Consider the following 17,000-nt stretch of genomic DNA (forward strand, 5'->3'; position numbering starts at 1 on the left):
TTCTCAGCACAGACAGGTGGGGCCAGATTTTCCCCAAATGGACCCCTCCAGAGAAAGGCAGCTGCTGAAAATCCCCAAGAGCTTTGCTTTCAATGTCCTTCCCTCACAACAAACCACATTCACCCCTGTTTTCCCAGGATGTCCTCCAAGAACTGCAGTCAGGTTTGACCCAGATTCCTATGGAGACTTTGCTTTGCCCTGGGACTCAGTGCACGTGAAAGTCTGTGTGCGCCTTTTAAGAAAGGGGTCTCCGTTTCCCCCAGTCCCGTGGAGCTCCTGCGCACAAGCCCCACTGGCCTTCAATGCCAGGTGCTCCAGGGGCTCTTTCTCCCAGTGCCAGATCCCCCCACGTGGCAGTTTGATGCGGGGCTCAGAACTCTCACTCCTGTAGGTGAGTCTCTGTGACCAGTTAGTTTCCAGTCTGTGGGCTTCCCACCCGGGAGATAGGGTTTGCTTATATCACGTAATCGCCCTTCCTACCTCTTGATGTGGCCTCCTCTTTGTCTTCTGGAGTAGGATATCTTTTTGAAGGTTTCCGGTCCATTTGGTTGAAGATTGCTCAGCCTTTAGTTGTGAATTTTGTTGTTTTTTAGGACAGAAGTGAGCTCCAATCCCCCTATTCCGCCATCTTAATCCCATCGCTCCTAAAATTTGCAGTTTTAAGCAACTCCTTTGAGTGCTTCTGCCTTAGAGAATCCCCACGAGTCAATGGCAAAAACCTGATTTCCGAGGCACGTGGAAGTTCGGGGCCAGGGATTGGACCTATGCCGCAGCTGTGGCAACACCAGATCCTTAAACCACCGCATCACAGGGGAACTTCCATTAACCCCTCCACTTTATCCTGCTCCTTTCAATGCCCTTGTAGCATCACCTCCCTCTTTGTTTCAGGCAGACTCTGGAGCTGAACCCCTGGACTGGAAGCACAGCTCTTCCACGGACAAGCTTTGACCTTGGGCAACCTACTTCAGCTCTCTGAGCCTCACTCATATTAAGATGGGGATAAAAACAATACCTAAAAAGGTTGTGGTGACGATAACTCTGCCTGGCACACTGGAAAAGGGTTTGCTCTTATGTTATCCTTACTGCTCAGCAGGAGCCTATGCTGAATGACCTCACCAGCCACCTCAACAAAGCCCATCCTTGCACTAACCCTACAATTTTCCCCTTCTAGTCCTAGAAACACACCTCTGTGCTAAGAGAAGAAACAGGAACTACAAAAATCCCACTCTCTTGGGAGTTCCTGTTATGGCTCAGCGGTTTAAGAACCCAACATGGTGTTCCTGCAGATGTGGGTTCGATCCCTGGCCTCGCTCAGTGGGTTAAGGATCCATTGCTTGCTGCGGCATAGGCCTCAGCCACAGCTTGGATCTGGCGATGCCGTGGCTGTGGATGCCGTGGCTGTGGATGCCATGGCTGTGGATGCCATGGCTGTGGTGCAGGCTGGCAGCTGCAGCTCTGATTAGACCTCCTAGCCTGGGAATATCCATATGCTGCAGGTGCGGCCTTTAAAAAAAAAAATCCCACTGGACATTCGTGCCTCTCATCCTTCTCTGGGCTCCAGCCTCCTTTGAAAAATCCTTGACTTGTCCTTAGCCTGGTCTCTCTCCTCTACCTGCAGGGACCATTCCATGCTCTCACCACCTTCCCTGTCCATATGGTATGAAATTCAATAGGTGTAAGAGGTTACAGTGAAAAAAGGATCCCTGGGTGGCAACTTGATAAAGGGCAGCCACCCTGAGGACACTGCCATCCCTGCAGCCCTCTCAAGGGGGCGCTGCTTTCTCTCCCTCAGCCCCTGTGCTGAAGGGGTATGGGCGCCCTCCTTCCTCTTCAGCGCTGCTTTCAGGTCGTTCTTCTGCCCCAAGTCCCCCAGCTTTGACTCTCATGTGACTCTTCCACCCACCCTGCCCCCCAGCCCCCGTTTCCACTCATCTGTGAGTCTCTGGGTTACTTCCTCTTATTTCTTGAGGTTTTGGCTCCTGCCTCACTGTCACCCCCTCTGACGCTAATTCTGTCCTGATTCTTAGAGATCAGAATCTATAGGAGTTCCCGTCGTGGCTCAGTGGTTAATGAATTTGACTAGGAAACATGAGGTTGCCGGTTCATCCCTGGCCTCGCTCAGTGGGTTAAGCATCCAGCGTTGCTATGAGCTGTGCTGTAGTTCGCAGACCCGGCTCAGATCCGGCATTGCTGTGGCTGTGGTGTAGGCCAGCAGCTACAGCTCTGATTAGACTCCTAATTAGACTGGGAACCTCCATATGCTGCGGGTGTGGCCCTAAATAGGCTAAAAGACCAAAAAAAAGCATCTACGGAGATGCCCCTCCAACTCCCCTGGTCTCTGAGTTCCATGACGTCCTCTCCAATGAGGGTGCCCTCCACCCTATCTCAGCCACTCACTCCCTTGGCCATTCCCTGGCCCTTGTCATTACAGATAAGCGCCACCCCCTCTGTATTATTGTCCCAGGGCTGCTGTAACAAAGTGTCGCAGACTAGGCAGCTTAAACAACAGAGATGTATGGGCTCACAGTTCTGGGGACTGCAGACTGAGGTCAGGGTGTCCGCAGGGTCACTGCCTTCTCAGAGCTATTGAAGAAGACTGTTCCCTGAGACCTCTCCTCCAGCTTCTGGTGGTGTGCTGGCCACAACTGACCTTTCCTTGGCCTTCTTCATCTCTGCCATCCTGCTCACATGGCTATCTCTGTCTCCAATTTTCCACTTTCTCTAAGAACATCAGTCATTTTGGACTAGGGCTCATCCAAATGACCTGACTTTATTTCATTTTTATTTTTACCACAGCACCTGCAGCATATGGAAGTTCCTGGGCTTGAGATTAAATTGGAGCTGCAGCTGAGGCCTATTCCACAGCCACAGCAACACCAGATCTGAGCCTCATCTGTGCTCTAAGCCACGGCTTGAAGCAACACCAGATCCTTAACCCACTGATTGAGGCCAGGGATCAAACCTGAATCCTCATAGCAACAGTGTCAGGTCCTTTACTCACTGAGCCACAGGGGGAGTTCCCAAATGACCTCATTTTAACTTGATGACTTCTATAAGGCTATTTTCCAAAGTACTAGGGTTTAGGACTTCAGAATTTTTTTGGGTGGGTGGGTGGGCTTCACTGAAAGTTTGGGGCCAGGGATGGAAACTTTGCCACAGTAGCGACAACACCAGATCCTTAACCTGCTGTGCCACAAGGGAACTCGTCACTTTTAATTCCTAATCACCTCAAGTGGACCCTTCATACTGCCTGGTAACCCTTCTACATTCTCAAGCCCATTCACTAGCTTTTGAGTTCCTAGATAAATGTCCATATTATCTCCTCTCTTCTCAAACTTCCAACACCTCTTCCTCCCGTCCTTCCTCTTGGCTGATGACCTTGATTATTTCCTTGAGAAAATAAACGCAATCAGAAGAGTTCCTGTATAAGTAGACACCACCACGTACACTCACCTACCTGCCTCTGGGCCCTCCTTCCTCCTGTACCTGTGGATGCTGCTAAGGCCACCTGTGCACTAAAACCCAACAGCTTCCTCTTTTCTCTCCTGCATCATCAGTTTTTTTTCTATTTTATCATTCCCATCAATTTAAGAAAATGCTTTAGCTTCTTTCTTTAAGAAACCCTTTCTTCAAAACTAAAAATAGAATTACCATTTGATCCAGCGATCCCAATCCTGGGCACCTATTCAGAGAAAACCATGACTTGAAAAGATAGGTGTATTCCAACGTTCACTGCAGCACAGAATACAATGGCCAAGACATGGAAGCAACCTAAATGTCCATTGTCAGAGGAGTGGTTAAAGAAGATGCGGTACATATATGTAATGGAATATTACTCTGCCATAAAAAAGGAATGAAATAATGGCATTTGCAGCAACATGGATGGACCTAGAAATTATCATGCCAAGTGAAGTTAGTCAGACAGTGAGACACCAACGTCATATGCTATCACTTACCTGTGAAATCTAAAAAAAGGATACAGTGAATATCTTTGTAGAACAGACATTGACTCACAGAATTTGAAAAATGTGTGGTTTCCAAAGGAAACAGTTTGGGGGGTGGGGGGAATGAGCTGGGGGTTTGGGTTGGAAATGCTATAAAATTGGGTTGTGATGATCATTGTACAACTATAAATGTAATAAAATTCATTGAGTTTAAAATAAAATAAAAATAACATTATATCAAGAGAAAAAAACCACTGGTAGCCTAGGGGTTAAGGATCCAACGATGTCACTGCTGTGGTCTGGGTCACTGCTGTGGCGAGTGTTTGATGCCTGGCCTGGGAACTTCTGCATGCCATGGGCGTGGCCAAAAAGAAACACTCTCTTAGAGCCTGGGAGCAGCAACTCCCCCATACAAATGAGCACATCCAGCCCCCGGATCCTTCCCCACTAAAAGAAACGAGGGCTCTTCCAGGGCTGGGTTTGAGAAGATGAATTTTGAACACGTTATGCCAGAAAGTAAGTAAATATGGGCTCAAAAAGAATGATGAGGATTTGTAAAAAACACACAACAATTAAAACCCTAGAAGCCAATTTGAAGGGGCTTCTACTGGCCAAATCAAGGACAATTTGAGCACCAAAGTAAATAATGAGAGTAATGGATGATAAACCATTGAATAGAATGGGAAGCTATGAGTCCGTACTAAATAAACGCATAAATAGAAAGCTTGGTGAAAGTGAAATATTTACATAGTTTCAAAGTACTTCCCCACTATGTTCTGCACTGTTTCTTCTTCATTCTTCTGACTCTAAAGAAATGCGTAGCCCAGAGCTTAGGACTCAGACCTTTCCTCTTCTCCCCGCCTTGGTGATCTCATCCAGTCCCCTGGCTTTAAATAACATCCATCTGCTGATGGCTTACCAATTTCTATCTCCAGCTCAGGCTTCTTTTCTGAACTCTGGACGTCTGTAACCCACAGCTCACTCCACATTTTCCGTTGGATGTTGTCCAACAGAGGTGTCACGTTTAACGTGTCCAATTCTTAACTCCCGATCTTCACTCCCCCAGGTCTGCTGTATCCGCCGTCTTCTCCATATCACTTAACGGCAGCTTCTTCCTACCAACTGCTGCAAAAGTCCTGGCGTTATCCTTGGCTCTTCTCTTCTCCTCGCATCAATTACATTAGCATATCTTGTTGTTTATAGGGCTTCTGCCCTGGAACAGACCCCCTCTCTCTCTGGAGTGATCCAAGAGGCTTCCTTACTGGCTCTCTGCAGTTTCTTCTTCTTTTCTTCTTTTGGCCGTGCCCATGGTGTGCAGAGATTCCTGAGCCAGGGCTAGACTCTGTCACAGCAGTGACGATGCTGTATTTTTAACCTGCTGAGCCACCTGGGAACTTGTGCTTAATTGCTCTGCACGTCACTCTGAGTAAAAGCCAAAGTCCCTACATTGGGCTCCAAGACACCATCACTTACTCCTACCAAATTATCTAAGAATAAAAAGTCTGATAAGGAGTTCCTGTCGTGGCGCAGCGGAAATGAATCTGACAAGGAACCACGAGGTTGCGGGTTCGATCCCCAGCCTTGCTCAGTGGGCTAATGATAGGGTGTTGCTGTGAGCTGTGGTGTAGGTCGCAGACGTGGCTTGGATCTGGCATTGCTGTGGCTATAGCATAGGCTGGTGGCTACAGCTCTGATTGTACCCCTAGCCTGGAACCTCCATATGCTGCAGGTGTGGCACTAAAAAGCAGAAAAAAAAAAAAAAAAGAAGTCTGATAAGATAATATAAGCCTGATAAAATACTCTTAGAAAAGTTAGGAGTTCTCATTGTGGCACAGTGGAAACGGATCTGACTAGCAACCATGAGATTTCGGGTTCAATCCCTGGCCTCACTCAGTGGGTTAAGGATCTGGCATTGTCATGAGCTGTGGTGTAGGTCACAGACGTGGCTTGGATCTGGGGTTGCTGTGGCTGTGGCATAGACCGGCAGCAACAGCTCCGATTAGACCCCTAGTCTGGCAACCTCCATATGCCACGGGTTCAGCCCTAAAAAGACAAAAGAAAAAAAAATAATAAAAATAAATAATAAATTTAAAAAAAGTGACAGTGTACAGCAAAACAAACTTTGATAATAATTATGCAGAAGATGGTCCCACCAATACATTGTTGGTGAAGTGTAACTTGTTAACATCTATTAAAAAATTGAAATCAAGCATATTCCATGACCCAGCAATTCCATTTATTGGAATTTGGTGTATGGAGACACACAAGTGGCCACAGACACAGGCGCAATGTTTACCACAGCATCGTTTGTCATGTGGCAAAACAGGCGAACCTCGGACAACCAACAGTGGGAGACCGTGGATGATCATGGGGATTCATGGGCTTGGACAGCTCTCCAGGAGATATTAGTAAGTGCTGGAAGCAGCAGCAGATCAGTAATTATAAAATGATCTCATTGTCTAATAGAAGGTCAACATAAACACACCGTGTGCGTGTGTGTGTGTGTGTGCATGTGCCCGTGTGTGCATTTAAAAGGTGATTTGAAAGGATTACTAATCAACTTGGGTTGTCTGGAGAGTGAGACCGGAAGTTGGAATAAGAGACACTTCCACTTCCTTATATAATATTCTAATCAATTTCAATTATTTTAATTTAATTCAATTTTATATTTTATTTATTTGTTCTCTTAGGGAACCACGACTGGAACACCTTTATTATTTCTTAAAACCATGAACATGGACTTTTTTTTTTTTTTTTTTTTGCTTTTTAGGGCTGCACCCTCAGCACATGGAGGTTCCCAGGCTAGGGGTTGAATAGGAGCTGTTAGCTGCCAGCCTACGCCAGAGCCACAGCAACTCAGGATCTGAGCCGAGTCTGCAACCTACACCATAGCTCACAGCAACGCCAGATCCTTAACCCACCGAGTAAGGCCAGGGATCGAACTCGCGTCCTCATGGATGCTAGTCGGGTTTGTTAACCACTGAGCCACGACGGAAACTCTGCTTTTTTATAGTCTTTTACTGATGCCATTTGTGGAGGACAAAGTGGGTCTGGCAGTTCTGATGTCTTTTGTTTGGGAAATCCAGCAGAAAGGGTCATACCCAGTGGTGAGGCAAAATATTCTCCCATTGTTCACAGAGAAACAGAGAGGTCACCTTAACCCTGCAAGCAGATGTTGCAAACCGAGAAACTGAGATACGAAGTGTTCTGTCAGAGTGAGGACCAAGTGGTCGTTTAGTCAAACCCTTCCCTGAAGGGCAAGGAGAATTCAGTTTACTGGGAGTGTCTTGAGCTCACCTGTGTGTCTCCTGCCACAGTATTATTCGGTTGGTGTGGAGGGCACACAGTCATGTGAGCTGCGGGTGGCTTGTCTGGGCCTGGCATCCCCTAGTCTCACACGGGGGACTTGGGAACAAGACCTCCCCTCTTTGGAACAGTCAGTAGGGAAGGGCGGGCTCCAGGCACCAGGTGTGACTGATGCTGCTCTGCTCTGGTGAATGACGGTGAGACATTTTCCAGGTAGCCTACCCTGCTCCGGGGCCCAAGGTGCCACCTTGCATTTGCAAACACTGCACGACAGGGCCCAGCAGCAGACCGAGCCGACCCTGGTAAGCCTTGGTCTCAGTTTGCAGGAGGCGGAGTCCAGAACTGAACCCACCATGCCACGCTCCTTCCTAGAAAGGAAATAGGATAAATATCCTGTAGGCAAACAATTCTGTTCTAACAAGGAAATGAGGTAATCCATCAGGTTCAATCAGAGAAAAGGGCTTAAGAAACCAAGAAATAAAAAGTTAAAGAGAGGGGTGTAGACTTCTTAAGTCTGGCTGGCAAGAGGCAGAGATCTACAGCTTGGCAAAAACACCCCAAAGCCCATAAAAGCAAGATGGGATGCAGAATTTCCTGGTGGTCTAGGGGTTAAGACTCTGTGTTTGCACCACTGCGGCCTGGTTGTCCCTGGTATGGGAACTGAAATCCCACATCAAGCACTCTGCAGCAAAAAAAAAAAAAAAGGAGTTCCCTGGTGGCTCAGCAGGTTAAGGATCTGGTGTTGTCACTGCTGTGGCTCTGGTTACTGCTATGGTGCAGGTTTGACCCCTGACCCAGGAGCTTTCACATGCTGCAGGCACAGCCAAAAGAAAAAAAAAAAAAAAAAACATGGCAGAAGGGACAGCAGGATTGGTACCTGGAAGTAGAAGATAGAAGAAAAATGCTGGAGTTCCCTCTGTGGTGCAGTGGGATTGACAGTGCTCTGGAGCCCAGGACACACAGTGGCGTTGCTGTAGCTGCGGCATAGGTCATCACTGCGGCTCAGATCTGGTCCCTGGTCCAGGAACTCCATATGCCAAGGGGTGGCCAAAAAAAAAAAAGGGATCCTGACATTTTAAGAAAATCAAGACATCTGACTTGCCCCTTCTCTGCATCGTGTTAATTTCTCCAATGATGACATCAGCAAGGAAACAAGAGGAATAATGGCCAGTCGGGGGAGTATTTAATGGGGAGTTCTTTCCCTGCGCTCTGGAGCGTTCAAAGGCTGGAAAGACACTGCTGCAAGGAGCTAGTAAAAAGGGAAGCACTGGCACCGTCCCCTCACCCAACCTTCCTTGGGCTGCTCAGAGCACAGGACAGAGTCCCCTGCCAGGCACTCCTGACCCCAGTTCGCACCTGTGTGGTCAGCACAGACCATGTATTCCCTACAGGGCCCCCACCTGCATGATGAACTGTCCAGAGTCCCAGCCACAGGCCGGGAGTGTTAAGTATGTACAATGCCAGGGGGCCTCCAGACAGTACGTCATGGGGGAGGCAGCGAGTGTAGACTACCGCAGGTGGTGCTCTCGACAAGTCATCCCACACACCTTGCAACCCGGGCAGGAAGGAGGCCTTCCTAGGCCCAACTTGGCTGCCAGCATGAGACAGGCTGGGGCCCACCTGGTTCACTTTCAGGTCACTGTCCAGCTACACGCTCCGCAAGAAATCTGAGGGCTAGAGGGCTACCACCATTGCTCTCCCCACTCCCACAGCCTTCTCAGCTTGTGTGCAGAGTCTGAAATAACTCCTAGACGTTTAGACCCTTACACATGGCCTCATTGCTGGCCTCCCTGTTCTAGAGTGAGAAATTTTTTTTTTTTTTTGGGGGGTCTGTTTGCCTTTTCTAGGGCAGCTCCCATGGCAATATGGAGGTTCCCAGGCTAGGGGTCTAATAGGAGCTGTAGCCACCGGCCTATACTACAGCCACAGCAATGCCAGATCCGAGCCACATCTGCAACCTACACCACAGCTCATGGCAACGCCAGATCCTTAACCCACTGAGCAAGGCCAGGGATCCACCCCGCAACCTCGTGTTTCCTAGTCGGATTTGTTAAGCACTGCATCACGATGGGAACTCCTAGAGTGAGAATTTACGAGCCAGGGGAACTTCTGGTTGAAATTTGAGTTAGAAATAGGGACGAGAAGATCTGAGGAAGGCCCAAAGTCTGAGGAGAAATTCGAAGGTGGCAGTTTGAGAGCCGGGTGTGCACCACTTCATGGCAACAGGAGGCTGCAGACACTTAACTCTATCTCCCCACCCCACCCCGAAGCTCAGAGTTGGCACGTCCCCACCGCACTTGGCAAGTCCCAGGTTTGATACATGCCCAGAACCACCCCCCACCTCCTTCTCCAAGGGGCAGCTCAGCCCTCTGGCCTGACCCAGCCCTGGGCCAGGAGATCTCCCCGCCCTCAGGCACCAATCCAAGCCTAAACAAGTCCCTCTGCCCCAGCCCTTAGTTACCTTCTAGGGTGACTCCAACCAGTCCCCCTGGTGGTGGTGGTGGTGGGGGGGGGGGTATGGGCACTGCCTCGCCAGGGTGCCTGGGCAGCGTCCTGGTCCATGGACTCCAGCACCCTGGGGCCCACGCAGTCTCCACCCACTTGTGCACTCCTGAGTCCTCCCACAGAACAAGCCGAGTCTGGGCAGGGAGAGGCCTCCACATTTTATTAGGGATACGGCAGAAGCAGAGGCTGGAAGCAGAGCAGCCGCATTTTAAACGACACATAAATTAACCGCAGTGCGGGGATAGTGGGGTGGGACCGGGCCAGGAGCTTTAATAATAATTAAAAAAAAAAAAAAAAAAGACAGACAAATGGACCCCAAAGACACGGGGCAGGGGAGGGCAGCACCATCCAGACATCTGGGAGGACCGGGGCAGACACAGACAGAAGGCAACTTGACCCCTCGCTCCTAGACTGCACCAGCGGGGGCTCCAGGGCAGGGGGAGCCGCCAGGGTGGGTGAGATGGCACGGCCGGTGGGCAGAAGCCCAGCACCACAAGGTGGCTCAGTCTGAAGCAGGAGCTGGGGGCCGGGACACAGCGGCCTGGAAGCCCCAGTCCCTCAGAAGAAGAGCCTTACTCTGGGTGAGAGAAGGGACCAAGGGTGGGGTCTCTCCCTGAGCTGAGAGCGGTCATCTCCTCCACGGCGGCGGCGGCGGCGGCGGCGGGCAGCGGGGTGTGCCGGGGACCCCCTTCCCCTTCCTGTCCATCTGCCTCCTTGGTCCCTTCGGGGAGGGGCCCCGCGGGCCCCGAGGGGGCGGGCGTAAGGAGAGCAGGTCCAGTCCGCGCTCTCCGAGTCCAGAGAGGGGCCGAGGCGCGCGCAGCCGCTCAGCCCTGACTCCCGCAGGAGGACAGCGAGTCGTAGAGCGAGTCACTCAGAGACTCCGAGGTCTCCAGCCCCGGGGGGCCCCCGCTGGCCACTCTCCCTTCCTCGCCCACATCCGATGTGCTGGGGGTGCGGCTGCCCCCAAACGCCGGGCCCTGGAGCGCAGGGGCTGGCCTGCTGGGCTCCAGGTTCTGCTTGCGGTCCACGGGCAGGGCCTGGGGAAGGAGGGGAGGCTCGGGAGCAGGCAGGCTGGAGGCAGGACAGAGCACAGTCCCGGAGGGGGAGAAACCCTTTCCCCAAGGGGGTGTAAGAAGGCGGGAGTGGGTGTGGGTGAGGGGACAGGGGGATGGGGGGTGGGGCTGGCCGCTCACTCTTCTTCTGGGCAGGGCTGTACCTCACTCCCTCCAGGGCTGTTCCCTTTCCCCTTCAGCCATGCTCACCATGGGGGTCCTGGGTAGCCCCTCCAGTGGCCGGGGAGGGCACAGGAAAGGGTCAGAGGAGCCGCCGGCTGCCCTTGCGTTGGGGAAGGTCCAGTTCTTAGCCAGCTGGACGGGAGGGGGAGGGCCTGGGTCTTCACAGGGATCTGTCCAGGGACAAGGGGAACGTGGATGGTGGGTGGAGCTCCCGGAGGGCCCCCCCCCACACCTGCCCAGGCACTCACCGTCGGGACAGGTCTGATGGCCCCGGTGGCCGGGAGCAGCAGTGAGCAGGGCCGGGAAGGCTGGCATGCTGGGGTGCCGCCCGCTCACCAGCAGCTCCTCTATGCCGGGCACCTCACGCTCCAGCGTGTGGGCACGGCGGGGGACTTTGGTAAGCGGTGGGGGCCGGGCTGGGGGCACCCCGGGCGGGGGTTCCAGCCGAGGTGGCTTGGTCTTGGGCAGATTCTTGCTGGGGGTCCCACTGCTGCCATGGTCTGGGGGTGGGAAGGTCCCAATGCCACTGTCCAGGGTTCGAGTCAAAGAGCCACAGGCTGGGGAGGGGAGGGGAAGTCGGGGACGTGAGGCTGTGGGTGGCTCAGCCCCTTTCCCCTTTTTCTGGCTTCCTGGTCCCGCCCAGGCTCTACCCTTGGTCAGGACCTCTCAGGGCACCATGGGCTCAGTTCCACCTGCCCTGCCTCTCCCCCCCACCTCCGCCCCTCCTCCCTATGGGGCAAGGAGAGATTTGTTCCTGTGTAGCCCCAGTACCCACTGGTGACTGGCACCAAGATGGCACTCAGGGCCTGGCACCTGCTGCAGTGATAGGAAGGAGTAAAGTGAGCGGGGGTTGCGGGGTGGGGGGAGATCTCAGCCTCAGCCCTTGACCCTGCTGACCTGTGAAGTGTGACGTGGGCACTGGCTCGGTCAGATTGTCCTCTGAGGGCATCTCTTCCCGCCTCCCTGGCTCGCTGCTTGGCTGTTCGGGGGACAGGAGAGCTCAGAGTCCGTTCCTCTTCCATCCTGCACCCCTCCATTAGGGCCCTGGAGTTTGAGTCTGAGAGTGCCGGCACTCTGCCAGCCCTCAGGCCACCTTCTCCCCACCCCGTTCTCGTCAGACACCAGAAATGCATCCAGCAGCTTCCAAGCCCCAGGGAAGGGGAGCCCTCCAGGGGGTAAGGGAGACTCGCCAGGGCCACAGAGCCAGAGCCTCCAGCCAGCCCCTTCCCCAGGAACCTACCTTCCCAGGAGGTTTTCCGCAACCCTGAAGTGGGCCCACCAGGCCATTTCGGGGCCCGCAGGCTGGCCAGGGGTTCTTAGGGTCAGAGGCCACTGGCTGGAAATCACCATACTCAGGTTTGGGCTCCCGCCAGCTCTTAGGGGGCAGCTCCTTGCCATCCACCCTAAAAGCAGCGTAGAAGGAGGTGAGGGAGGCCCGGGCCCACCCCCCACATCTTTCTGGCCTCGCTCCCTCCAATGGTGCCGGGCCTAGTGAGGAGCCGCTGCCCCTGGGGACGGGGACATGTTCCTGGTGCCTTCTCTCCTGAACTGGGAAGAGGCAGAGACCCCAGGGAAAACCCCACAGGACCAGCAGGGCCAGGGAAGGTGGAGAACTCCCCTAAAACTACTCAGGGTCAAGCCTGGAGGCCTCTCTGACAACATCTGCCGGGAGACAGCAGCCACAGTCACATCTTGGTCCACATGCGACATGCCCTGCCTGCCCCCACTGAACGTGAGTGCACTTGCTGTTCAAACCTCCTACCTGGAGCCCGATTCCTGCAGACATCCTGCCTCCCCGGGCCCAGAGACAGCAACCCCAAGATGGGGGAGCCCCTTTGCTAAACCACAGCTCCCTTTGGTGAGTCTGTGGCAGGTGCCAAAGGGCAAGATGGGAAGAGAGGCTTCCTTGGTCTACAGGACAGAAAACCCCAGAGCAAGAAGACCCTGTCAGCCCACAGTTAGGGACCAGCACTCCCTTAATTACCAGGCACACGGACCGTAGACAGGCCGCTGCATCTGACTTGAGATGATCCAGGAAAATGTGGGCTACTAACTCTTTCTCAAATGGGAAACTGGGTCTCAGGAAGTCTAATGTCAGATAGCCAGAGAGAAGGGGAGCTGGGGCACAAAGCCCCAGATCCTTGTTTGAGGCCCCGATTTCCCCTCCGGGCCAGGACATGAACCTCCATCTGCTTTGGTGCCATTTCATTTGACTTCCTACCCCCTTTGGCCTCTGGGAAGGCCCGGCTGCCAGCACCAGGGGTGTCCGTGGAGGGAAAAGTGGCCCCAGGCACCGAGCCCCTGGCAGCTCTCACCTGTTGAGCAGTTGCTGCATGAAGGTGTCCGCCCCCTGGTACATGCCGGCCAGCTGGCCCTGCACCTGCCCCAGGCCTGCAGTGGGCCCTGGCACTGGGCCTCCAGGCCGCGGCCGGGCCCTGCTGCTCAGGTAGGCCTTCTCCTCCTCCAGCGCCCGGCGCAGGTCTTCCGCCTTCGCCATCAGCTTGGAGATGTTGAGGCTCTCAGCCTCCAGCTTCCGGGCTTCTACTTTGACCTCCTTCCGGAGCGGGGAGCCCCCGCTGGCCCCTTCCTTGCCCTTGGTGGCCTCTGTGCGGCGGTTCAGCGCTGGCAGCTTGCTCTTCTTAAGGCCGAACCAGCTGGCGATGCTGCTGGTGTTGCGGTGCTTGGCCTCGGTGCTGGGCGCCCGCTCCTGGCCCTGAAGCCGCAGCACATTCTCCTCGATGCCCTTCATCACCTTCTCCTCGATGGCTGAGTGTGGGGGCCGCCCCTCGGGGCCTGGGCTGGGGTCGGCAGGGCCAGGCGCTGGGGGTGCAGGCTGGGCCACCGTCCCGCCACAGTCTGCCCAAGGCGGGCCCTTCCCCTTGTCCGCCTTGGGGGCCTCCTTGGTGGCTGGTGGGCCCACAGGTCGGGGTGCCACCTTGGTGGGTGACTTAGAAGGCAGCTTTGTCGGGCTGCCATGGGGGCTCTTATTGGGCTTGCCCAGGCTGGGGGCTGAGGCTGGCACTTTGGCAGGGGTGCGGGGTACCTGGGGACACAGGGCCCCTGCCAACCGGCTCTTGGCCAGCTCCACTTTGGTGAGGCAGCTCCTTGGTGAGATAGGCTCCAGGTCCACCCGGCCCCCCATGGAGTGGGAGGAGTAGACACGGGCCCCAGGGTCTCCCAGGAGCCCAGGTTCCTGTTGTTTCAGGCTGCTTGTGCCTGAGGCCACCGCCCCCCGCAGAGCCCCCTTGACTTCTGGTGGCTCAGGGGGCCTGGAGGCAGGGGGCACCATGTCCCCAGGACTCTCCCCTGACCTTCCTGCTCCCCGGGCCTTCTCTGTGCCAGGCCTGGTTGGCACCCCATTCTTTTCTGGGCCCTGGGGCCCCTCGGGGCCAGTCTTCAGTTTGCCCAGGGCTGCCAGTCTGTCCCTCAAGGGGGTAAAGCCAGGATCCCCAGGTCGCCGCCCTGCCCCCTGGCCAGGCTTCTTGGATGAGCTGCCTGGGGGCCTGCGGCCAGGATGGGGAGACTCCGAGCCTGCCTTGTCCAAACTCTTCTCTTGGGTGCTCTCATAGGGGCAGGATTCTGGGAGGCAAGGGCTGGATGGGACTCCAGGGCTCCTGAGGACCTCAGGGGCCCGGGGCACCTCCAGAGTTAGTTGGGGGTAGGTGGGCACCTGCAGGGGGGATGGAGGAGGCTCTGGGGAAGGCCCCCTAAAGGGGCTCCGGGAAAGGTCCAGAATGTTCTCATAGCAAGGAGACACCACTGGTCCCGGGGAAAGCGCAGTGGGCAAGGCTGGCTGGGGAGGTCTGAGCTGTGCGGAGTCTGGGGTTGTGACGCAGGGTGAGGGGCTGGTGGGCAGGCCCTGTGGCCCCTCTGGGGACAGCTCTCCTCCGCCCAGACCCCTGCGGGCCAGGAGCGGGGAGGGGCTGCCATCTGAACCACTGTTCCGACAGGGAATTCGAGAGTTCCGGGGGAGCTGGGGGCTGAGCTGGGGGCCCCCTGGGCTAGGGACCTTCTCTGAGGCTGGAGGCAGCTTTAGAAACTTGAGACCTCTGGCTGGAGAGGGCAGAAGGGGTCCCTGGGCTTCCCCAGGAGAAGGGGGACCAATTTGGAGCTTGCTTTTCACCTGAGATGAGGAGTGGGGGTGGCCAGGCCGAGCACCCAGGGGGGCGTCCCCTGCACCCATGAACACGCTGAGGAAGGGGAGGGGCCCCTGGCCCTCTGAGGTAGCACCGAAGCCCGGCCTGTGGGCCTCTGGGGTACCCCCGGCCCAAACTGACTTGGGGAGGCCTTTGGACTTGGACAGTTGCGGGGGCCCCGGGTCTGGGGAGGATGGCTGCCTGGGAGCCGGGTGGTCCCCGCTGAGTGGGCAAGCAGCCCCGGCCAAGAAGGCCTGTAGGTAAGACTCTGTGTCTTCAAGGAGCTGGCCCAGGTTCAACTGTTTTCGGGCCAGGGCCCCAAGCAGGGTGTCAGGACTGGGGGCCTCATTGGGGTCACCTGCCTCATCAGAAGAGGAGGAGGAGCTGCTGCCTGGGGCACAGGGAGGCCCAGAACCCGTGCCCTGGGCCTGCAGGGAGCCCCGACCAGGGCCCCATGACAGCCCAGCACCCTCCTCCTCCCCTGGGCCCCCCAAGAGGCGCTCCCAGTGCAGCAGGCCTCCCAGGCTACCAGGACCTAGCAGCAGGTAGGGGGCCCAGGGAGAGGGCCCAGGCTGGGGCGGGCCACACAGCTCGCCGTTGATGGGCTCTGGGGAGCCGGGGCCCTCGCCTGTAGGCTGCCAGGGGGTGGCAGGTGAGCAGAGGAGCAAGGGGTCAGTCTCTTCCAGGGCTCTCAGCACCTCCAGGATCTGGGCCTTCTTGCGAAGGAACGGGGATAGGGCATCCAGCGCTGGGGGAGGGGCGGCTGGGGGTCCTGGGCCTCCGGGCCGCAGCTGCTGCTCCCAACACACCTTGGGAGAGAAATGGCATGAGGAGGAGACCAAGTGCAGGCCCGGGACCTGAGTGGGCATGACTGAGTAGGTCAGGAACAGAGCTGGCCTCGTTTGTCTGTGTCCCCATCCCCCATTTTTTTTTGTCTTTTTGTGGCTGCACCAGCAGCATATGGAGGTTCCCAGTCTAGAGGTCAATCAGAGCTGCAGCTACCCACTTACATCACAGCCACAGCAACATGGGACCCGAGCTGCGTCTGCGACCTACACTACAACTCATGGCAACGCCAGATCCTTACACTGAGCGAGGCCAGGGATCGAACCCGTGTCCTCATGGATGCTAGTTGGGTCTCACACCCACAGAGCCACAACGGGAACTTCTCCCCTAAAGAAACTGATAGATTCTGGGATATGCCAGAAAGCTTCCTCAAGTCTCTAAGCCCTAGTTACCCTAACTCTTCCTCCTGGCACACCTGGGGTTGAGTGGGCACCCACTTCCCCTCCTGGTTATCACAGCACCACTTCCCACCACTGTTTGGGTCAGCAGGGCTGAGCACCTACAACCCTGATATCTATGGCTGCCCCAGGGGAGGGAGGGCTGTCCAGTTTCCAGGCTTCAGAAAAAACACAGAGATTCAAGAAGCAGAAGTGATATGGCCAAGTTCTAAGTCGGTCTGCAGGCAAGACCAGGCCCTCTCAGGTCAGACAGCTGTCCCGCTGAGCTGATCCCCATGGCGAAGCAGACCGGGAACCGCTCCACTGCGAGCCCTTTCTTGCTTCTGTTTGGCCCCTTCTCATGCCCAGTCCGGTCTGGCACAGTGGGTGACTACCTGGGCTCTGGAGCCAGACTGTGTAAGTTCAAGACCCAGGCCCACTGCTAACTAGTTATATGACTTTCAGCAAGTGATTTAATGTCTAAAGTTCATCGTATCATCTGTAAAATAGGATGTGATTCTATTTAATCTCAAAGTGAAGCCGGATATGCAAAAGAATGAGTGAATAATAATTCTGGACTGAGATAAATAAGTATGTGTACAATTATACATTTGTGCCAAAAATTACCAAAAAAAAAAAAAAAAGATAAAT

At 54.9% G+C, this 17,000-nt stretch overlaps 1 protein-coding gene across 4 annotated transcripts in view; it reads right to left on the bottom strand.

The window, feature by feature from the left end:
• Positions 1 to 9,890: 9,890 nt before the first annotated feature.
• The window catches only part of NCKAP5L (NCK associated protein 5 like), a 30,908-nt gene continuing 23,798 nt past the window's right edge, over positions 9,891 to 17,000 (bottom strand). For 2 of the 4 annotated variants that reach the window (XM_047786568.1, XM_047786570.1), the window contains 6 exons: positions 13,306 to 15,935; positions 12,231 to 12,393; positions 11,888 to 11,969; positions 11,239 to 11,547; positions 11,018 to 11,160; positions 9,891 to 10,792 (listed from right to left, as the gene is read on the bottom strand). In XM_047786568.1, coding sequence (XP_047642524.1) covers positions 10,580 to 10,792; positions 11,018 to 11,160; positions 11,239 to 11,547; positions 11,888 to 11,969; positions 12,231 to 12,393; positions 13,306 to 15,935 — 3,540 coding nt within the window. In that variant the 3' untranslated portion in view covers positions 9,891 to 10,579. Of the gene's footprint in view, positions 10,793 to 11,017; positions 11,548 to 11,887; positions 11,970 to 12,230; positions 12,394 to 13,305; positions 15,936 to 17,000 lie in introns of all 4 variants that reach the window. The other 2 variants (XM_047786567.1, XM_047786569.1) reach the window with 1 other exon arrangement.

This window comes from Phacochoerus africanus, chromosome 7, assembly GCF_016906955.1.
Source record: "Phacochoerus africanus isolate WHEZ1 chromosome 7, ROS_Pafr_v1, whole genome shotgun sequence".
Taxonomy (NCBI): Eukaryota; Metazoa; Chordata; class Mammalia; order Artiodactyla; family Suidae; genus Phacochoerus; species Phacochoerus africanus.